This window comes from Eleutherodactylus coqui, chromosome 6, assembly GCF_035609145.1.
Source record: "Eleutherodactylus coqui strain aEleCoq1 chromosome 6, aEleCoq1.hap1, whole genome shotgun sequence".
In the NCBI taxonomy this organism is placed as follows: domain Eukaryota; kingdom Metazoa; phylum Chordata; class Amphibia; order Anura; family Eleutherodactylidae; genus Eleutherodactylus; species Eleutherodactylus coqui.
Window position 1 is genome coordinate 176150827 of NC_089842.1, and position 17337 is coordinate 176168163.

Sequence of the window (17337 nt, forward strand, 5' to 3'; positions counted from 1 at the left end):
CTCGGGTAACATTAAATGGGTTTTCCACCTGCTAGAATACCCCTGGGTCAGACCGGACACACTGCTCCACCCCGGGTAGTGGCCAGCACTTGTAATTGCAGTTGCAGCTTGTGCTGTAATCAATGCAGCAGTGCGTCCGGTCCGACCCCCAATGCATGCCGGCGAGTGCTACCTAGAAAGCCCCTTTTAGGCTGGGTGTACACAAGGTGGATTTGTTTTGCGGAATCTCCGCATGGAAATTCCAGAACCTTTATAGTAGCAGCAAAGTGGATGGGATTTTGAAAATCTCCTCCACAAGCTGCAGCAACTGCTATGTAGTGTGCAATTTTTAATTCCGCAATCTGGCGATTTGTATTGCTGTTCCCGCTGCGGCAGACACCTCTTACTGAGGGCGGTGGATGTAACCTGCACAACATAGGCAGACACTCTTGTAGGGACATCCGCCGGGCCGAAGAAAAAAAGATCTGGCCGCAACGGAGGGCAGATCCGCAGCGTCCGGACACGTAAGTAAATTCTTCTTTTTAGGCCTCATGTCTGTCGGAAAGGAGGGACCCGCTGCGGGATTCTGCATGAAGAATCCGCGGCGGGCCTGATCTTCCCCGTGGACATGAGGCCTTAGAGGGGCTGTCCATGTGCTCAGGAAACACACTTATGGCAGATGTGCTTAGTTATATGACTGCCCAAGGACCCCCCAGTCACGTGTCAGCTGGCTGGGGAGCATTAGGACAGAGGAAGAACGAGCAGCGGCGGCGCAGGAATCCACATGTAGGTCACGTGCCTCCCGCCTGCCAATCACCCTTATCCCCGCCCCCTTTTCCCAGTATGCACCTGCTTGAAAACAAAGTCCCACGTGACAGCCGGTGAGAAGAAGCTGTCATGGCGTCTCCCAGTGAGCGGGGAGCCCCGAGCTGGCAGCACCTGGCGGGGGGCAGCGGGAGCCCCCGCAGAGGGCCGGAGCTGGTGGACTCTGTGGACGACGCCGAGGGGCTGTACGTGGCGGTGGAGCGCTGCCCGCTGTGTAACACCACCCGCCGGCGGCTGACCTGCGCCAAGTGCGTGCAGAGCGGAGACTTCGTCTTCTTTGACGGGCGGGACACGGAGAGGTAACGGGACCGGTGGGGAGGGGCGCCGCTTACATCCCGGTGGTCTCTATAGAAGGGTCTAGCATGGCGGTAGGACAGCGCGGCTCCATGATGGCGGGGTGCCCGCCGGGGGGTGTTGATGGCGGTGCTCCTATACCTGGAGGACCACTTGTTGGCTCTGGGGGGCGCTAGAGCTGCAGTCCTGCCAGCACCTGTAGGCCGGGGTCACCTGGTGGTGTCTGCTGACCGTCCCCACGGAGATACCGCTGTATTATTAAAACTGGGACTAACCAGCAAAGTGGGTGAGATTGGCAGAAATCCCATCCATGTGCTGCGGCCATGAAGGCCCATCACCATGTACACTGCCGCCTGCTTCTCTCTATGGAGAGGTTTCCACAGCGGAATAAAGCAGTTTCAGTCCAAATATCCACCAAAGCAATCTTGCAGAATTTCCCCCCCTTGGAAGCTGCCATAGGATTGTGTTAGAAAACGCAAACCTATGCAGACGGCCGTGATTTGTCCGCGCAGAATCTTGCGCGGAAAACAAACCGCAGCATGCTCTAATTCTGTGCGGGTCTCGCAGAGGCCCGCAGAGAAATGTCACTCCCCGGCCGCTGGCTCCGCTCTGTGCATGCGCCATCTGGACGGCAGCCGGCACATCACAGAGCCGGAGCCGCGGGAGAGGTGAGTGCTGCCTGCGCTGGTCCCTGCAGGGGCTCGGGTCGGGTCCCACTGCGAGAATTCTCACAGCGGGATCCGACCCGGCCGTCTGCAGGCGGCCTTAGTTTAGTTACTGACAGCAGATTTTGTGTCTGGAGACCTCGGGCGAGCGCCCCAATCCTGCCTTAGTTGTGGAGCGGCACGTTGCCCCCTGCTGGTGTGATGGTCAGGAGGTACATTGCATTTGACAGTCGGTCACCCCTAGTAGTGGTACCAGGGACAATGACAGCTCAGTGATATGTTCAGGGTGTCCTGCCGTCACGTGTTCCTCTCATGACAGGGCTTCCAGCAGGAGAATGCTCGGCCGCACACATAAAGGGGTCCCAGAAAGCCCCCACAACATTGTCACACTTCCGTGCTGCCCGGTCACCACATTTATCACCAATAGAACATGTATGGGACCATCTGGGAAGCCAACTTCAACAACCTACAAGTTGCACGATCTAGAGGCTCAGCTACAGCAAATGTGGACTGATATTTACAGGATACCAAACAGAACCTGTATACCTCCATGCCCACCCTTATCACATCTTGTATCCAAGCTAGAGGTGGCCCAACAGGGTACTAGAGCCTCCATGCCCGTCCGAATCACATTTTGTATCCAAGCTAGAGGTGGTATAACAGGGTACTGAAGCCTCCATGCCCGCCCGTATCACATCTTGTATCCAAGCTAGAGGTGGTACAACAGGGTACTAGAGCCTCCATGCCTGCCCGTATCACATCTTGTATCCAAGCTAGAGGTGGTACAACAGGGTACTAGAGCCTCCATGCCCACCCATATCACATCTTGTATCCAAGCTAGAGGTGGTACAACAGGGTACCAGAGCCTCCATGCCCGCCAGTATCACATCCTCCATGCCCACCCGTATCACATCTTGTATCCAAGCTAGAGGCTGTACAAGAGGGTACTAGAGCCTCCATGCCCACCCGTATCACATCTTGTATCCAAGCTTGAGGCAGTACAACAGGACACTAGAGCGTTCATGCCCGCCAGTATCACATCTTGTATCCAAGCTGCAGGCGGTACAACAGGGTACCAGAGCCTCCATGCCCGCCAGTATCACAAACTCCATGCCCACCCGTATCACATCTTGTATCCAAGCTAGAGGCTGTACAACAGGGTACTAGAGCCGCCATGCCCACCCGTATCACATCTTGTATACAAGCTGGAGGTACAACAGGGTACTAGAGCCTCCATGCCCGCCCTTATCACATCTTGTATACAAGCTGGAGGTACAACAGGGTACTAGAGCCGCCATGCCCACCCGTATTACATCTTGTATACAAGCTGGAGGTACAACAGGGTACTAGAGCCTCCATGCCCACCCGTATCACATCTTGTATACAAGCTAGAGGCTGTACAACAGGGTACTAGAGCCTCCATGCAAGGGTTCAGTTTTCCACAATAAGTTATCCTTTTGCTCTGATATTGTAATCATTTACTTATATCAACATTACAATCACACATAGAAGGTTTCATTCCATCCGACAACTCCTACTAGGGGCGTGATATTAATGTTTTGACAGTAAATGTATTCCTATAGTCAGAGTGGAATCTGCAGGCTTCCATTATAAAATGTTTACACCCTCCCACATACACACTGTGATATACATGTCTTGGGTATTAATGTATCTTGATGCCACCGGAACTGTGGGTGGTGACAAGATACAGATAAGCTTGACGGCCTGGGCACGCCCCCCATTTCTCATTGGCTGCAGGCCTGCCTCCCCCTGCTTGGCTCACTGGTCCTGCCTCCCCCTGCTTGGCTCACTGGTCCTGCCAGTAACTAAGAGCAGCTTCTTCGTTGTATCCGGTGGCTGTGACAGCAGTCAGTCGCACATCCTGGCCCGCTGTTGCCCGTCTTGCTCCTGATGGTGTGAGGGAGAAGCCACCGGACGCAGCCGACGCCCGGTACATGTGAGCTCTGCTGAGCTTTGGTCATGCTGCTCATGCAGTGGTGGAGAAGCCACTGGCCACACACATGGGTCCATGCAAGCGCTGCTGACTCCTGCTGCGGAGAGCCACTACAGCTGGCAGCCGCAGAGTAGCGCAAGGGAGCCCATACAGTGTAGTGGGAACATTCACTCACTGCCCCAGGGAGGCCGCAGCCGCAGAGGGAAAGTCAGTGACAGCCGGTGGTGGCTGTGATATAACTAATCCTAGCACCTTCCAGAACCTTCATCTTGCACCTATCGGAAGCTAGGGGTGTGACAGGGGCGTTCCTCCATGGAAGCTCTGTCAAACCCCTAGTTTCTGGTGGTGACAAGATACAATAATACCCATGTCTTGTATTCTGTACCTTGTAAAGATACGATGTAAGTGTACTATGCTGTCCTACACCAATATATATGTAATTTGCTTTATGGAGGGATTTCCTCCCATAAATGTCTGATAGGTGAGGATCCCCCTATAGAGAGCTCCGCTGTGAGGCATTCATTTGTAGGTGATTGTGTCTCTCTATTCTGCCTTATGGGAGACCCTTGTTCTGATCAGAGGGAGTCCCTACCAGCAATGTGAGGTCTATCCTGTGGGTATGCCTGAGGCTAATTTCACACAGGCCAGAGTGGTATTGCTCTCGCCAACATGCGCTTATTTTTTTTTTTGTATCAAAATCGCCTGGCATCGCTTTGGTGAAGTAGCGATTTCGGAGTGTTTTCAGTATGAAGCCTTGCATCGCTTTGCATTACTCTGGTGTACCTACCAGCAGGTGGTACGATGCTGCCGCCGGCCCCATTGTGAACAACGGCCATGCGAGGGCACGCCCCGAAGATAGGACGTGCCACAATTTATTTATTTATTTTTTTCTTTCCCACATCGCGGTGAGGGGAAGAATTGCTTGTGTATGACTCAGTTCAAAAGAATGGGGTTCATATTTGTACGTCTCAGAACGCGCATATCTCGTCTATGTGAAGCTGGCCTAAAGGTGTGTTCACATATTGCTGATTCGCTGTGGATTTTCTCGGATTTTGGCGCAGATCTGCAGCAGATCTCACCCTTTAAATGAAAATCAAATTGAAGGGGTGAAAACTGGCGGAAGGAAATATACCCAAAATGAAGGTTCAGATTCCGAGAACTAGAATGGCTTCCCTTTTCCCTTCTGGAGACAACCTAGCTGTATAACCAAGTCCTAAAGATGTGTGTAATGTCAGCATATGATGATCCCCCAGGAAATAAGCGGCTCCCGGTTGTCCGGTGGATGCCTATCTCCCCTTTCCCCTCCCCATTCTCCTTGTTATAATTAAAAGGTATTACTAGTTGAGCTCTGATTTTTCGAGTGCTATAATGGTTGATGCTAGACAGACATATTTCTCTTCTGACACCCCCTAAATGATGGGGAGTAAGGGAACGGCTGATGAGATCCCCTTCCCCCCCATAGGTGTCCGGCATCAGCTTATCTCTAGAGATGAGTAAGCATACTCGCTAAGGGCAAATACTCGAGTATACGCGAGTATTGTCCTTAGCGAGTACCTGCCCACTTGTGAGAAAAGATTAGGGTGCCAGCGGGGGTCAGTGGTGGGTTGTGGGAGTGGGAGGGGGGGGATCTCCTCCACCCCGCTTTCCCCCGCCGGCACCTGAATCTTTTCTCACGAGCGGGCAGGTACTCGCTAAGGACAAGACTCTCTCGAGTATTTGCCTTTAGCGAGTATGCTCGCTCATCTCTACTTATCTCCCATGGAAACATTTTGGAGTCCACATGATGGTGCGTCAGATTGTCTTCAGGTTTAGGTGACTTTATTCTCAGGTTTATGGGCAGATAACTGGGAGCGTACAGTTAAGGTAAAACAAATTCTTACATATGAGCCATGTAGGGCCACATCCGTCCTCATAGTCCTTACATAAGAAGGTGCAACGTGAGCTCTCATAACTGGAGGCCAGAGTGATGAATGTGATGTTGTCACCTGCCTGTCTCTGGTCTTAGTCATATCGCCACCTGCTGGTACACTCATGATTTTGCAACAGTCGAAATACAGATAGTCCCTGCCTTGCGAACATTCGATTTATGAACTTTGCAAGGTGCGAACAATCTGTTCTGCACAGTATGAAGTAATGCTATGGCATTACATCATACTGTGCAGGGACCGGGCAGGCTTCTATCAAGCCTGATAGAAGCCTGTCCGGTCAGATCGCGGGACACTGTGCGGTTGCTAGGCAGCCGGGGGCCTACTGAAATGCCCCAGGGCTGTCTATACAGAGCGCCTATCAAGCCGTGCGCTTGATGGGCACTCTGCATAGGCAGCTCTGGGGCCTTTCAGGAGGTCCCCGGCTGCCTAGCAACCGCACAGTGTCCTGCGATCTTATCGCAGGACACTGTACGGGCCCCCTGAACGCCGGGTGCAGGCTGTTTCTTACAGCAGACATCCGGCGGAAGCAGTTCCGATGAGCCGCGCTGCTCGTTGGAACTGTTAGCACTTTAAATACCGCTCTGGCAGCGATATTTAAAGTGTTAACAGTTCCGACGAGCGGCGCGGCTCATTGGAACTGCAGCCGCCGGGTGTCGCAGATGTAAAGCTGGTTTCTACATACACGAACTAAGCTACAACAGCCAAATGGCATAAAAGGTAGAAGAACGCTTCAAGTTTTTAATGCACCTTACAGGTGAGGGCTTCTTCGTGCCCATACTGGCCATCTGCCCTCCCTTCTGTTTACCTTCTTCCATAATGGAGTAGAAAAGACGGAATCCCTAGTGCCTATGTGAATATAGCTTAACATTGGGTGTGGAATTACAGCAGCGCGAAAAAGTTGGAAGGTGTGAAACTGTGGAAACTGCACCAAATGTGTTAGATGGGAACGTACCCTTAAAGGCAGGACATAATATTGTGGCGTTTTTCTTCACATTTGGTTAATTTTTGGGGATCCGTGTGTTCCCCCCCAGCTTACTCCAGTTCTGGCGCTCTTCTTTCTTTCTTTCCCGGCGTATTCCCATAGACTTCTCTACAGAAAAATAAACATCTGACAATAAAATAAGCAGCTGTATAATAATTCTGACAACCCCAAAAACTTGCTAAAAAAATGTAATTCATGGTGGTGTTTGCTTTAAAAAATGAAATCTAAAAGCTGCTGGAAGAAACCCCTCTCTGAAGGTTTATAGGGCAGCTGCCACCCATTTGTGGCATAGTAACACAGCGCTGTAGCACTTGCAGCCTGTATGGTAGACGTGGTTTTATTGAAATCGCCGCTGTGTTGTTCTGCCAGCAAACTTTTTTTTCTTCTTTTATTTCTTCCATCGGAAGGGTATGCTAATAACCTCCCTGGAGTCATCGGGGCGATCCTGAGGGCGTGGAGTCATCGGGGCGATCCTGAGGGCGTGGAGTCATCGGGGCGATCCTGAGGGCGTGGAGTCATCGGGGCGATCCTGAGGGCGTGGAGTCATCGGGGCGATCCTGAGGGCGTGGAGTTAGTCCTCCAAACGCGCCTGTTCCCTCTTTCCCCTGACGTTGGTTCTAGCAGTACTGTTGCACATAAAGAAGTCGCTCACCCACCTTGTAACGAATGTAGTCCTTACACAGTTGGATGGAAGGGGAGAACTCCAAGAAAATCTTCCATATATCCAGCACCCAGTTGAAAGTCTTCTGTCTTTACTTTCAAACTACAAATAAGACCTCCATTAGCACTTGGGCCACTCTCTCTCTCACACACCGTGCCTCCATTGATTTCAATGGGGATTCTCAGCCCCCGTGCCCCTGCAGTGACCTCCGGCTTACCTGTCTGGTGTCTTCTTTGCACTGTGGATATGCCGGCTGTCGCACATGCGCAGTGTAGAGTCAGCGCGTCATAGATGATGTGGCTGTGTAAGCCTCTGGGGGGCTTGCACTAGAATAGGACATGCCGCGATTTCCACCCCGCGAGCGGAATAATGCAGTTGATTTCCTGTCGTGGGCATGGAAATGTGTTTTTCAATGCATGTCCTATGGGCTGTATTTGCAGCGGGCAAATACGCCCGTGTGCATTGGGCCATAGATGAAACATTTCAGATTTATTTCCAATGTGAACGTTATCTGTATAATCCCATTGAAAAACAAAGTGACTACTTTTAGGGTGGAAAAATGTAAAAAAACAATAAATATGCACACCCTAAAACTAATACTTTAACTTCATGACAGCATTCAATCTTTTAGGGTTGGTGTCTATCAGCATGGCACATCTTGACTTGGCAATCTTTGCCCACTCTTCCTTGCAAAAGCAATCCAAATTTGTCACTGTTAGGGCATCTCGTGTGTAGCGCCCTCTTCAGGTCACCCACAGATCTTCAATGCCATTCAGGTCTGAGCTCTGGCAAAGCCATTCTTTTGGTGATTTGGTGATCTGCTTTGGGTGGTTGTCCTGCTGAAAGGTGGAATTCCTCTTCCTCTTTTTGGCAGAGGCCTGAAGGTTTTGTGCCAAAATGGGCTGATATTAGGGACTGTTAATAATCCCCTCTGCCGTGACTAAAGCCCTGAATGCAGCAGAAAAACAGCCCAAAGCATAATGCTGCCGGCACCGTCCTCACTGCGGGTATGGGGGCTTCTGGTGATGCGCAGGGTTGGCTTTGCAACAAACTTGTTATGGAATTATGGCCATAAAGTTCCCCCTCGGTCTCAGACCATAACACGTTCTCTGGCAGACTTCATGTAGGTTTTGGTAAAACATAGCCGGGCCTGGATGTTTATCTTTGTTAGAAGAAGCGTCTGTCTTGTTTCAGTCCAGTTTTGTACTACAGACTCCCATTAATGTCAGTTGGAGTTGTTCCTGCAGTCCCAAACCAGGCCAGTACAATGTTAATGGAGCTATCCGCTTCCAGCGTTGTCCACACTGATGGTGGGCCGGGTGGACAGCCGATCAGTAGGGACCCTGAGCCGCAGACACCTGCCAATCCTGAGGATAGGTCATCAATAGTATTTATTTATATCTCGGACAACCCCTTTAACTAGATTCAGATGGACACATACAGTAGATCTTTACAGTTAAATGAGTGTTCCAGTAAAGTTAACCCCATAGCCCACTTGTAGAGCCCTTGAGCAGCCAAAACAACAGAAAACCCCCACAAATGACCCCATCTTGAAAACTAGACCCCTTAACACATTCATCTAGGGCTGTGCTGCGTATTTTGACCCCACAGTTTTTGAATGAATCTGAGCAAAGCAGAAGGAAAAAATTACGATTTTAATTTTTTTGGCAATTGTGCCATTTTAAAAAACATTCTTTCAGCTCAAAATGGATTCCCCCCTGATAGGGATAAATCCATGTTACGTTAATATGCTGTGGGGCTCCAAATCAGAGGTGGTTATGGCAGCCACCATGAGAAAGCAATAGACACTGGCATCACGGTCGTGTCTTAGAGCAATCTGAGTTTATTGTGTACTTTGTCTTTCTTATACAAAAAATAGTAGGCGTATCAGAGGTTGAACTGCTTTACAGAGGTCGACCTGTTTTACTGGTACATAATTTTGTCTTCTCTATAAACAATGCTTTATTTGTTTGTATGTAGACATCGTGTCTGGTACCCTGATTATCATCACACTCTATATATTAATCACATGCCCTACCTAGACAGCAGACAATGATCAAAGCATTCCTCACAACCTTTGTAAACAAAAGCTAAACAAGATCTTGGAGACATGATGGACATTTAAGATTACACCTCTACTTCATTTAGCAGAGCTTTTCATAGGACACAGAATAGAGTGTACAATTTAGGCCTACAGCCTCCGGAAACGTATATCAAAGATACATACATATATAAATTAATATGTTCATAACCCTCACAATCCCCCATTTTGAAACAGTCCATCTTGAAAAGAGCCTTTGTAGTGGTACTATCAAGGGTGCTAAGCCACCCCCGCCGGTCTTTCTATCCTCTTCGCCGGATCCCCACTGTTGTTGCTCTTTTACGTATGACTGTTTTAACGATATCGTAGAGGGAGTGATTCCAGATAATTTGCTTGTCTCCGTATCCCACAGAATTTCCATAAATTGCAAACACTCAAAAGAATGAACAAAAGAAACAGTATTAGTAAAGGGTGAAACATAAAATCCATCATCTTTCCTGCAATAGGTGACCATTCAGTAAAAATATCATACCAGTTATACTCTGTGTCTACCTGGATCTTAGTACCTAGGCTGACTAGGTTATCTCCTACCCATACATTTTTCTAATTCCATAAGGGAGAGGTTAGTAACATCCAAATGTTTTTAAAGGTGTTCAGTATCTATCATTAGTCTTACAATTCTACCCAAGGATACAGTCAGAGTTGACATAGGGATAGCATCTGGGTGCTAGTAATACTTTATTGCAGCTTCAGCATCTGGCAAAAAGGTGTAAGTTTCTGTAAATCTATGTATCACCGATATGTTCTGTATACATCCAGACAATGGAGTGATGAGATTATACATACTGGTGGTTCCAGTTCGGTTGGCAACAAAGAATATATACATATTGGGGGCCAACTTCTATCAGCATATAGAAGAAGCAGGTAACACCGTCCAATCACATATGCTGATTGAAGGCTGCTGGAAACATGGCTCATATGCGGCTGTACTCCGTCCGCATGCTAGGCCATCCAGTGTTTCTTCACAGTTCTCTATACCATGGGTTTTATTTTCACTATAAATCATCATACCTGTGAACTTGGGCAACCAATATTGTAAAGCATATAGAGGCGGTCCGAACACCACAGGTAGTACTACAGACTTACACATCAGGCTTGTTTCCTTTACATCATAAAATCATTTCCCCAGTGCTATACTCATCAGAGCATTCTACACCATCACCCCCGGGCCGTATCCAGGATGCTACTGGAATTACATTATTGAGAATATTTCTCCACAATTTTTCATTATTTGTCATCACATCTGACTGCTTTGTCCCTCTCGTGAATCATATATACATATTGCAGGCTACATTGTGTATAGTTCATGAATTTACTCATATTTACAAACAAATCCTTTTAAACCGCAAAACCAGATTAAAAAGCGTTAATACATCCTTATCATATCCTAATGCAAGACATCGGGGGAGGAACAAGGAAGGCATGCATTGTGCCTGAACATTTATCAATCTAGAAACATCCTGTCCTACCCCAGCCATTTTATTCTTCATCACCTCTAAATCTATAGAGTTTAGAACCCCTACACCTGTACCAATTCCCCCTAATAGGGTATCATACCATTTTCGTTTTCCTCTGGTGCAGGGTTTCATTGCCTGAAGAGAAATATTATAATGCACAATGGTTTTCTGGCTCTTTGTGGATGATAAGGGGTGTCAAATACCTGGGAGTTACCCAGGGCAGACATGAAGTGTTGCATTATTTCACCTGTGAAATGTGTACCTCTATCTGACTCGATTACCTCTGGTACCCCGTATCTGCAGATTACCTTATTCATGAGCTTCTTTTCGGTTACCTGCTCATTTACTTTTGTAACAGGGTACGCCTCCAACCTGAAAAACATCAACAACAAGCACATATTCATACTTCCCAACACGTGGGAGCTGAATGTCGTCAATTTGCAATCCCTGAAATGGGTAGAGTGGTCCTGGCAAGTGCCTTTGTGGTCAATTTACTTCTACCCTGTTGCTTACGGCATAGCTCATGCAAAACTGGACAAATGATGTAGCAGCTACAAAGAACCCAGGGGGCAACCCTTTCTCTCTCAAGCGTAGGTAACATAGCTGCCTTCGATAGGTGAGTCTTTCCATGGATCAGCTGGGCCATCATGGGGTACAGGGATCGTGGTAGGCAAGTTACTGACTGTTTGCCATACACCACCCTGTTCTACTGCTCCCATATTAGTCCATTTATCTTTTTCTTCTTTGCTGGCTTGTGACTGTAATGTCTTTAGTACATCAATGTTCAAATTTTTATCAAAGTCCAAATCATAGTCTCTGACTTGTGCGGTCAGTATCTTCTTTTCTTCTTTCTTCCACGGCTTGAGGGCCGCTGTCTGCGTTGAAGTCTGCTAGGGCGTTGCCTTTTGCTTCTGCACTGTTGGCTTTAGTATGAGCTTTCACCTTCAGGATTGCTACTTTGTCTGGTAGGAGTAGGGCTTTCATAAGGTTCTGTACTGCTACACCATTGTCAATGGGTTGTCCTACAGAAGTTTAAAAATGTCTGGCCTTCCATATTGGGCCGTCACCATGATCTATGCCGAATACATACCAGGAGTCAGTGTAAATGGTTACCTTCTGTCACTCTACACGCCTCAGTGAGGGCCTTCAGTTTCGCTTCTTGTACTGAGACATGCGGAGGCATTCTGCTTTTAGAGATCTTGTTGTGTGAACACTGCATATCTGGTGTGGAGTCATCAATCACCCTGGTACCATCTATAAAAACAACTCAAAATATGTATTAACAAGGGGTTTCAATAACTCTTTAAAACTTAAACTTTTCTTGTTGCATCAATGCTAGACAATCATGCTGATATTCTATTCCAAATAGATCACGTTCTTATTTGCAAAAATTTTTTAAAAATAGCTGATCTGTAATACATAGATCACCTATGCATCCCCCTCCCCCATTTGATCACCTATGCCTCCCCCTCCCCCATTTGAAACAGGATACTCGATTGGAAGAAGAGTAGCCGGGTTCACCATTGAAAAGAAATATTAAAGGGGGGGGGGCATGAGCAAAGCACATTGCAACCTTATTTGACGAGCTAGAGACAGATGTTTAGGTTGCACTTGAGTGAGTATACTCTGGATGTCATGAGGGGTGAGAACCACTAGAAGGGTAGTTCAGGACCAACTCAGAAGACTTGTCAACCACTACTTGTACTGCTGCCACCGCACAGACACAGGAGGGGGCTCCTCGGGCTACCGGATCCAATCTCATGGAGTAATACCCAAGTGACCGTGGACATCCTCCATGTTTTTGCGTCAATACTGCTGTCGCATGAAAGGCCAGGGACGGCAGTATGAGACAAGTCCCAAAAAGGTGCGAAGCTTTGGCAGCAGAAGAAGATACAGAAATGGCTTGAACTGCAGCCCTGCGTCGTTCTGTGAGATGTCTGCCTTCTTGAGGTAGACAACAACCTTTTGTTTACAAAGCTGTAATTTTTCCTTTTTAAGCCTTGCAGCCATTTTCTGCTAAAAAAATTTTTAGAAGAGAAATGGGTGCAGATTGACATGTTTTCATATCCTCAGCACAAAGCTGGAAAGTCATTAACATATTGCAACAGCACAGTCCCCTCAGGCGGAGTCCAAGCCTGCAGGACAGTTACATAAATGCCCTTTTGTCTGAAAAAGGGCCGGAGATTCAGACTGTCTCCACTCTGGCTTATTATCTATGACCTTAGGGATTCCAATAGACCTTCTACAAAGGCCATACTAAGTACATGTTTGCCCATCTTTTCTATGCCCCTATACCCCAGATCTGACTAATGTTGTTGAAGGCGGGCATAGAATTGTTTTACACTTTCTTCCTTCTCTTTGTGTGATATTAGAAAGAGACAAGGAGGATTCTCTCAAATTTTTTTTTTCTTTTTCCCCAATGTTTCAGACAAATTAAAAATATTTTACCACTTCTCAATTCTCTATGTTTAATTTTATCCCAATCTGTGCCACAATAGTTTTTCACATAATTTTAGATTATCGTTCCCACTGCCTTCCCTGTTTTACATCTGCTCCTATTCCACCCTCCGCTCCCTGCATCTCTTTCTTGTCCTCATGCTTCCACTCACTAGCCTAGGATCTAGTGAGCATAGGCATAACCGGTTTGTGCCGAGGAGCTCCGCAAGCAGGGCAGCTCTCTCCCCAATCCGGGTTCTGTTGTCCACAATGCCAGCAGGTCCATCCCTCCAGTCCAATGTTTGACCTTGGAGTGGATGACTTGGCATAGGGTGGGGAGGAGACGGTTGGAATTGAGATGAAGGAGGGGGTGAAGATGGAAGAGGGAACTAACCCGACAATGAGAGAACATCTTTGAATTCTTTTCTCATTTCATTTTCAGCTACTGAACAGTATATATATATATATATATATATATATATATATATATATATATATATAATACAACATACTTCCTGTGTAGCCAAATATAACCAATTCTTAATTCAGATTTCTTTGCAAAGACAAGTAGGTCTTCTAAAGCCCAGTACTCCACCCTTTGAAATGTATCTTATCTTCTATAGAACACAGAAACTTCTTCAGACAAATAGCTGTATAACTGGTTCCACTGCCTGTAAGCATCTTCTATTGTGCAAATAACCTGGGCGGACTATTCAAAATGAACTTAGAGTGTAATACACTTGCCCCCACCTTACAAAAACTGCAAATTCACACTCACTAAGGGGGGTTTTATTCATTCCTATACGGACTGATAATATGTGAAGTAGAAATTGGGATTGTATTTACTGTACACCAGATTTCCAATAATGAGCGAATTATGTATAGATAAGAAAAACTCTTAGTACCGCGGTTTTTACACAATTCGCTCAGAATAGGCTACCCAATGACAAACACAATACAACTTATGCCCATTTCTACCTACATACTGATATTCACCACACTGCGACCACTCAGCGGCCAATATATTATAGGGGGCTTTATTCCACCCTGGCATTATTAACAATTCATCGGACACTTCTTTGTTCTTAGCTACCGACATTTTCGTACTATTGCGGATTTTCTTAAACAGCGACATTTTCACACTAAGCCCGATTATCACAAGAAATTCTTCAACTATCAGTTTATCAAAATTTTCCTTTAAAACAAACTAGTGTATTACTCTCTGCGTAATCCTGTTCACAGTGCCATTAATATATATTGCTGCAAGGAGCAAGACTTAGTTCAAATTACGCCTCAAAGAGAATAAGACACTATGAAAGGTTCATACTGTAGTTGATTGGGACCCTAATAAGTGGGATGGGGACCAATATTCATTTGCCAATTTCTTTAGCTATCTTTCACACCTTATCCTCTTTACCAGCAGTATGGACAATGGCTGGCGGTTTATGTACACCAAGAGGCTTATTGTTTTTATTCTTTCACACACATAAAACAATTGTTTGTTTCACTATTTTCTTATGCAGTCTTCCATACCTTATCCTCTTTACCAGCACTATGGCCAATGGCTGGCGGTTTATATACACCAAGAGGCTTATTATTTTTATTATTATTTTTATACACTCTTCAAATAAAATACTGTTGTTCATTGAAGATGAATTACACTTTAAATAGAACTTTTGTTATTAATTTGACTAAAGTACTTATCAGGTGTTTCAAGTACACAATTATCTCATATTAATATCTAAATTCAATAATATTCAAATTAACACAACTCAATATTTTTGAATTCCACATATTCCACGAATCTGTATATACATATATGCACTGTGGTAATCCTGGGCTATTATCTCACACAACTAGTCTCAGGAATAAAATTAGATGATTAGATGCCCCTCCTTTGGTCACTCCATTTGTTCAAGTGAGAGACTTAACATGGAGTCTAAGAGTGACCTTCACTCTATACATTACCACAATATACATATATATACACCAACATCCACTTAAAATGGAGACACACTTCTCACCTAGGCTGGACTGTGTGGAGGGTGGAGCAAGACCTGTTCCTATTGTTCTTCCCTCCCATCTCCTTACATCACCTAGCTCCACCCCCTGTGGTCTGGCTCAGCATTTGGTCATTTTTGCTTCATTTCGTTTCTGGTTACCGGACAGTATACACCATATAACACAGTCTAACTCTCATACAGGTCCTTCCATTTATACACACACATAAAGACAAAAACATTTGCATGTCAGTTACAATTTTTTTATTTTTTATTTTTTTTTTGTCAGTACTTTAAGTGTCAGTACTTCCTCACTTGTCTAAAAGTGTCGGTACTTCCCAACCCTGCTTATTTCCCCCCGTCTCAACTACTTCTCTTATACCTATAAGAGGCTCCCATCAGGGATTTTATCCCCTGAAAATTTTAGGCTTCCCTGGTACAATTTATACCATGCCTTCCCGAGATCGGCAAGCGGGTTTCATATTCTGTACTTCCTCACCCTGCATATTTTACCTCGTCTCTACTACTTCTCTTATGTTAATAAGAGGATCCCATCAGGGGTTTTATCCCCTGAAAATTTTAGGCTTCTCTGGTATAACTTATACCATGCCTTCCAGAGATTGGCAATAGGGTATCATATTCTGTACACTGACCATGCAAAGTAACAAATAAAGACAATAACAGTTAAACACCCGCACAGCATATTCAGCCCACCATATGAATTCTTAAAAAGCTTGAAGATTTATAAGAGGCATGCACTTCTTACCCCTCGGACAGGAAAGGAGCAGCCAGGAAGCACGGATAGATTGTGGCAAGATAAAACCTTACCTTACTGCGCAGTTTTTGTCAATCCGTGGTTCCGAGTGGCTCCTTATCCCATCTGGGTCCGGGGGGGTTCGAGGTGTAGGTGGTCCTCTTGTTCCATCAAGCCCCGCGATCGGGCGCCAATTACTGATAGGGATAAATCCATGTTACGTTAATATGCTGTGGGGCTCCAAATCAGAGGTGGTTATGGCAGCCACCATGAGAAAGCAATAGACACAGGCATCACGGTCGTGTCTTAGAGCAATCTGAGTTTATTGTGTACTTTGTCTTTCTTATACAAAAAATAGTAGGCGTATCAGAGGTTGAACTGCTTTACAGAGGTCGACCTGTTTTACTGGTACATAATTTTGTCTTCTCTATAAACAATGCTTTATTTGTTTGTATGTAGACATCGTGTCTGGTACCCTGATTATCATCACACTCTATATATTAATCACATGCCCTACCTAGACAGCAGACAATGATCAAAGCATTCCTCACAACCTTTGTAAACAAAAGCTAAACAAGATCTTGGAGACATGATGGACATTTAAGATTACACCTCTACTTCATTTAGCAGAGCTTTTCATAGGACACAGAATAGAGTGTACAATTTAGGCCTACAGCCTCCGGAAACGTATATCAAAGATACATACATATATAAATTAATATGTTCATAACCCTCACACCCCCCGTTCGTCCTGTGTTCAGAAACATACCCGTTGTGGCCCTAATTCTATGTCCGTATGCACAATGGGGCGCAAACCGAAAGGCGCATCAAACTTCAACTGTGTCTAAACTTTTACGTCATCGCCATTATTCATTGGATAACAGCGATCGGGGACCGCTCACCGCGGCCTTCAGTCACTGCTCGAGGATCTCGGCTACCTTTAGTAGCCAGGAGACTTTAAATTTCCCAGGACTTCGACAGCTTCTGCGCTTGCGTCCGCCATTTTGCTGATGGGCACATGCGCCGAAGTTGGGGAAAGGTCCACGGATAAAGATCCCATCCGGGGACATTGCCAGAGGCCTTAGATAAGTAATTTCACCTCCCCTCACAGATTGGATCTGTGATTGGAGGTGAAACTTGTAACTTTTTTTTTAACTTTTCTGTGATCGCCTTTTTTGTATTGGACCAGGGGCTGCAAATTGCGGGCCCCTGTGAAATCTCCAGGCTCTTGGCTATGTTTGCTATCCAGGTGCGGGGAGATTTTGAATTACCCTGGCAATCTGTAGCTTTTGCACATGCGT

The 17337-nt window shown here is 46.1% G+C and overlaps 1 protein-coding gene across 1 annotated transcript in view; it reads left to right on the plus strand.

Moving 5' to 3' along the window:
• The first annotated feature begins 845 nt into the window (after positions 1-845).
• Positions 846-17337, plus strand: part of ATG14 (autophagy related 14) — a 44751-nt gene continuing 28259 nt past the window's right edge. Inside the window, exon 1 of the mRNA XM_066608277.1 lies at positions 846-1103. Coding sequence (XP_066464374.1) covers positions 877-1103 — 227 coding nt within the window. The 5' untranslated portion in view covers positions 846-876. The remainder of the gene's footprint in view (positions 1104-17337) is intronic.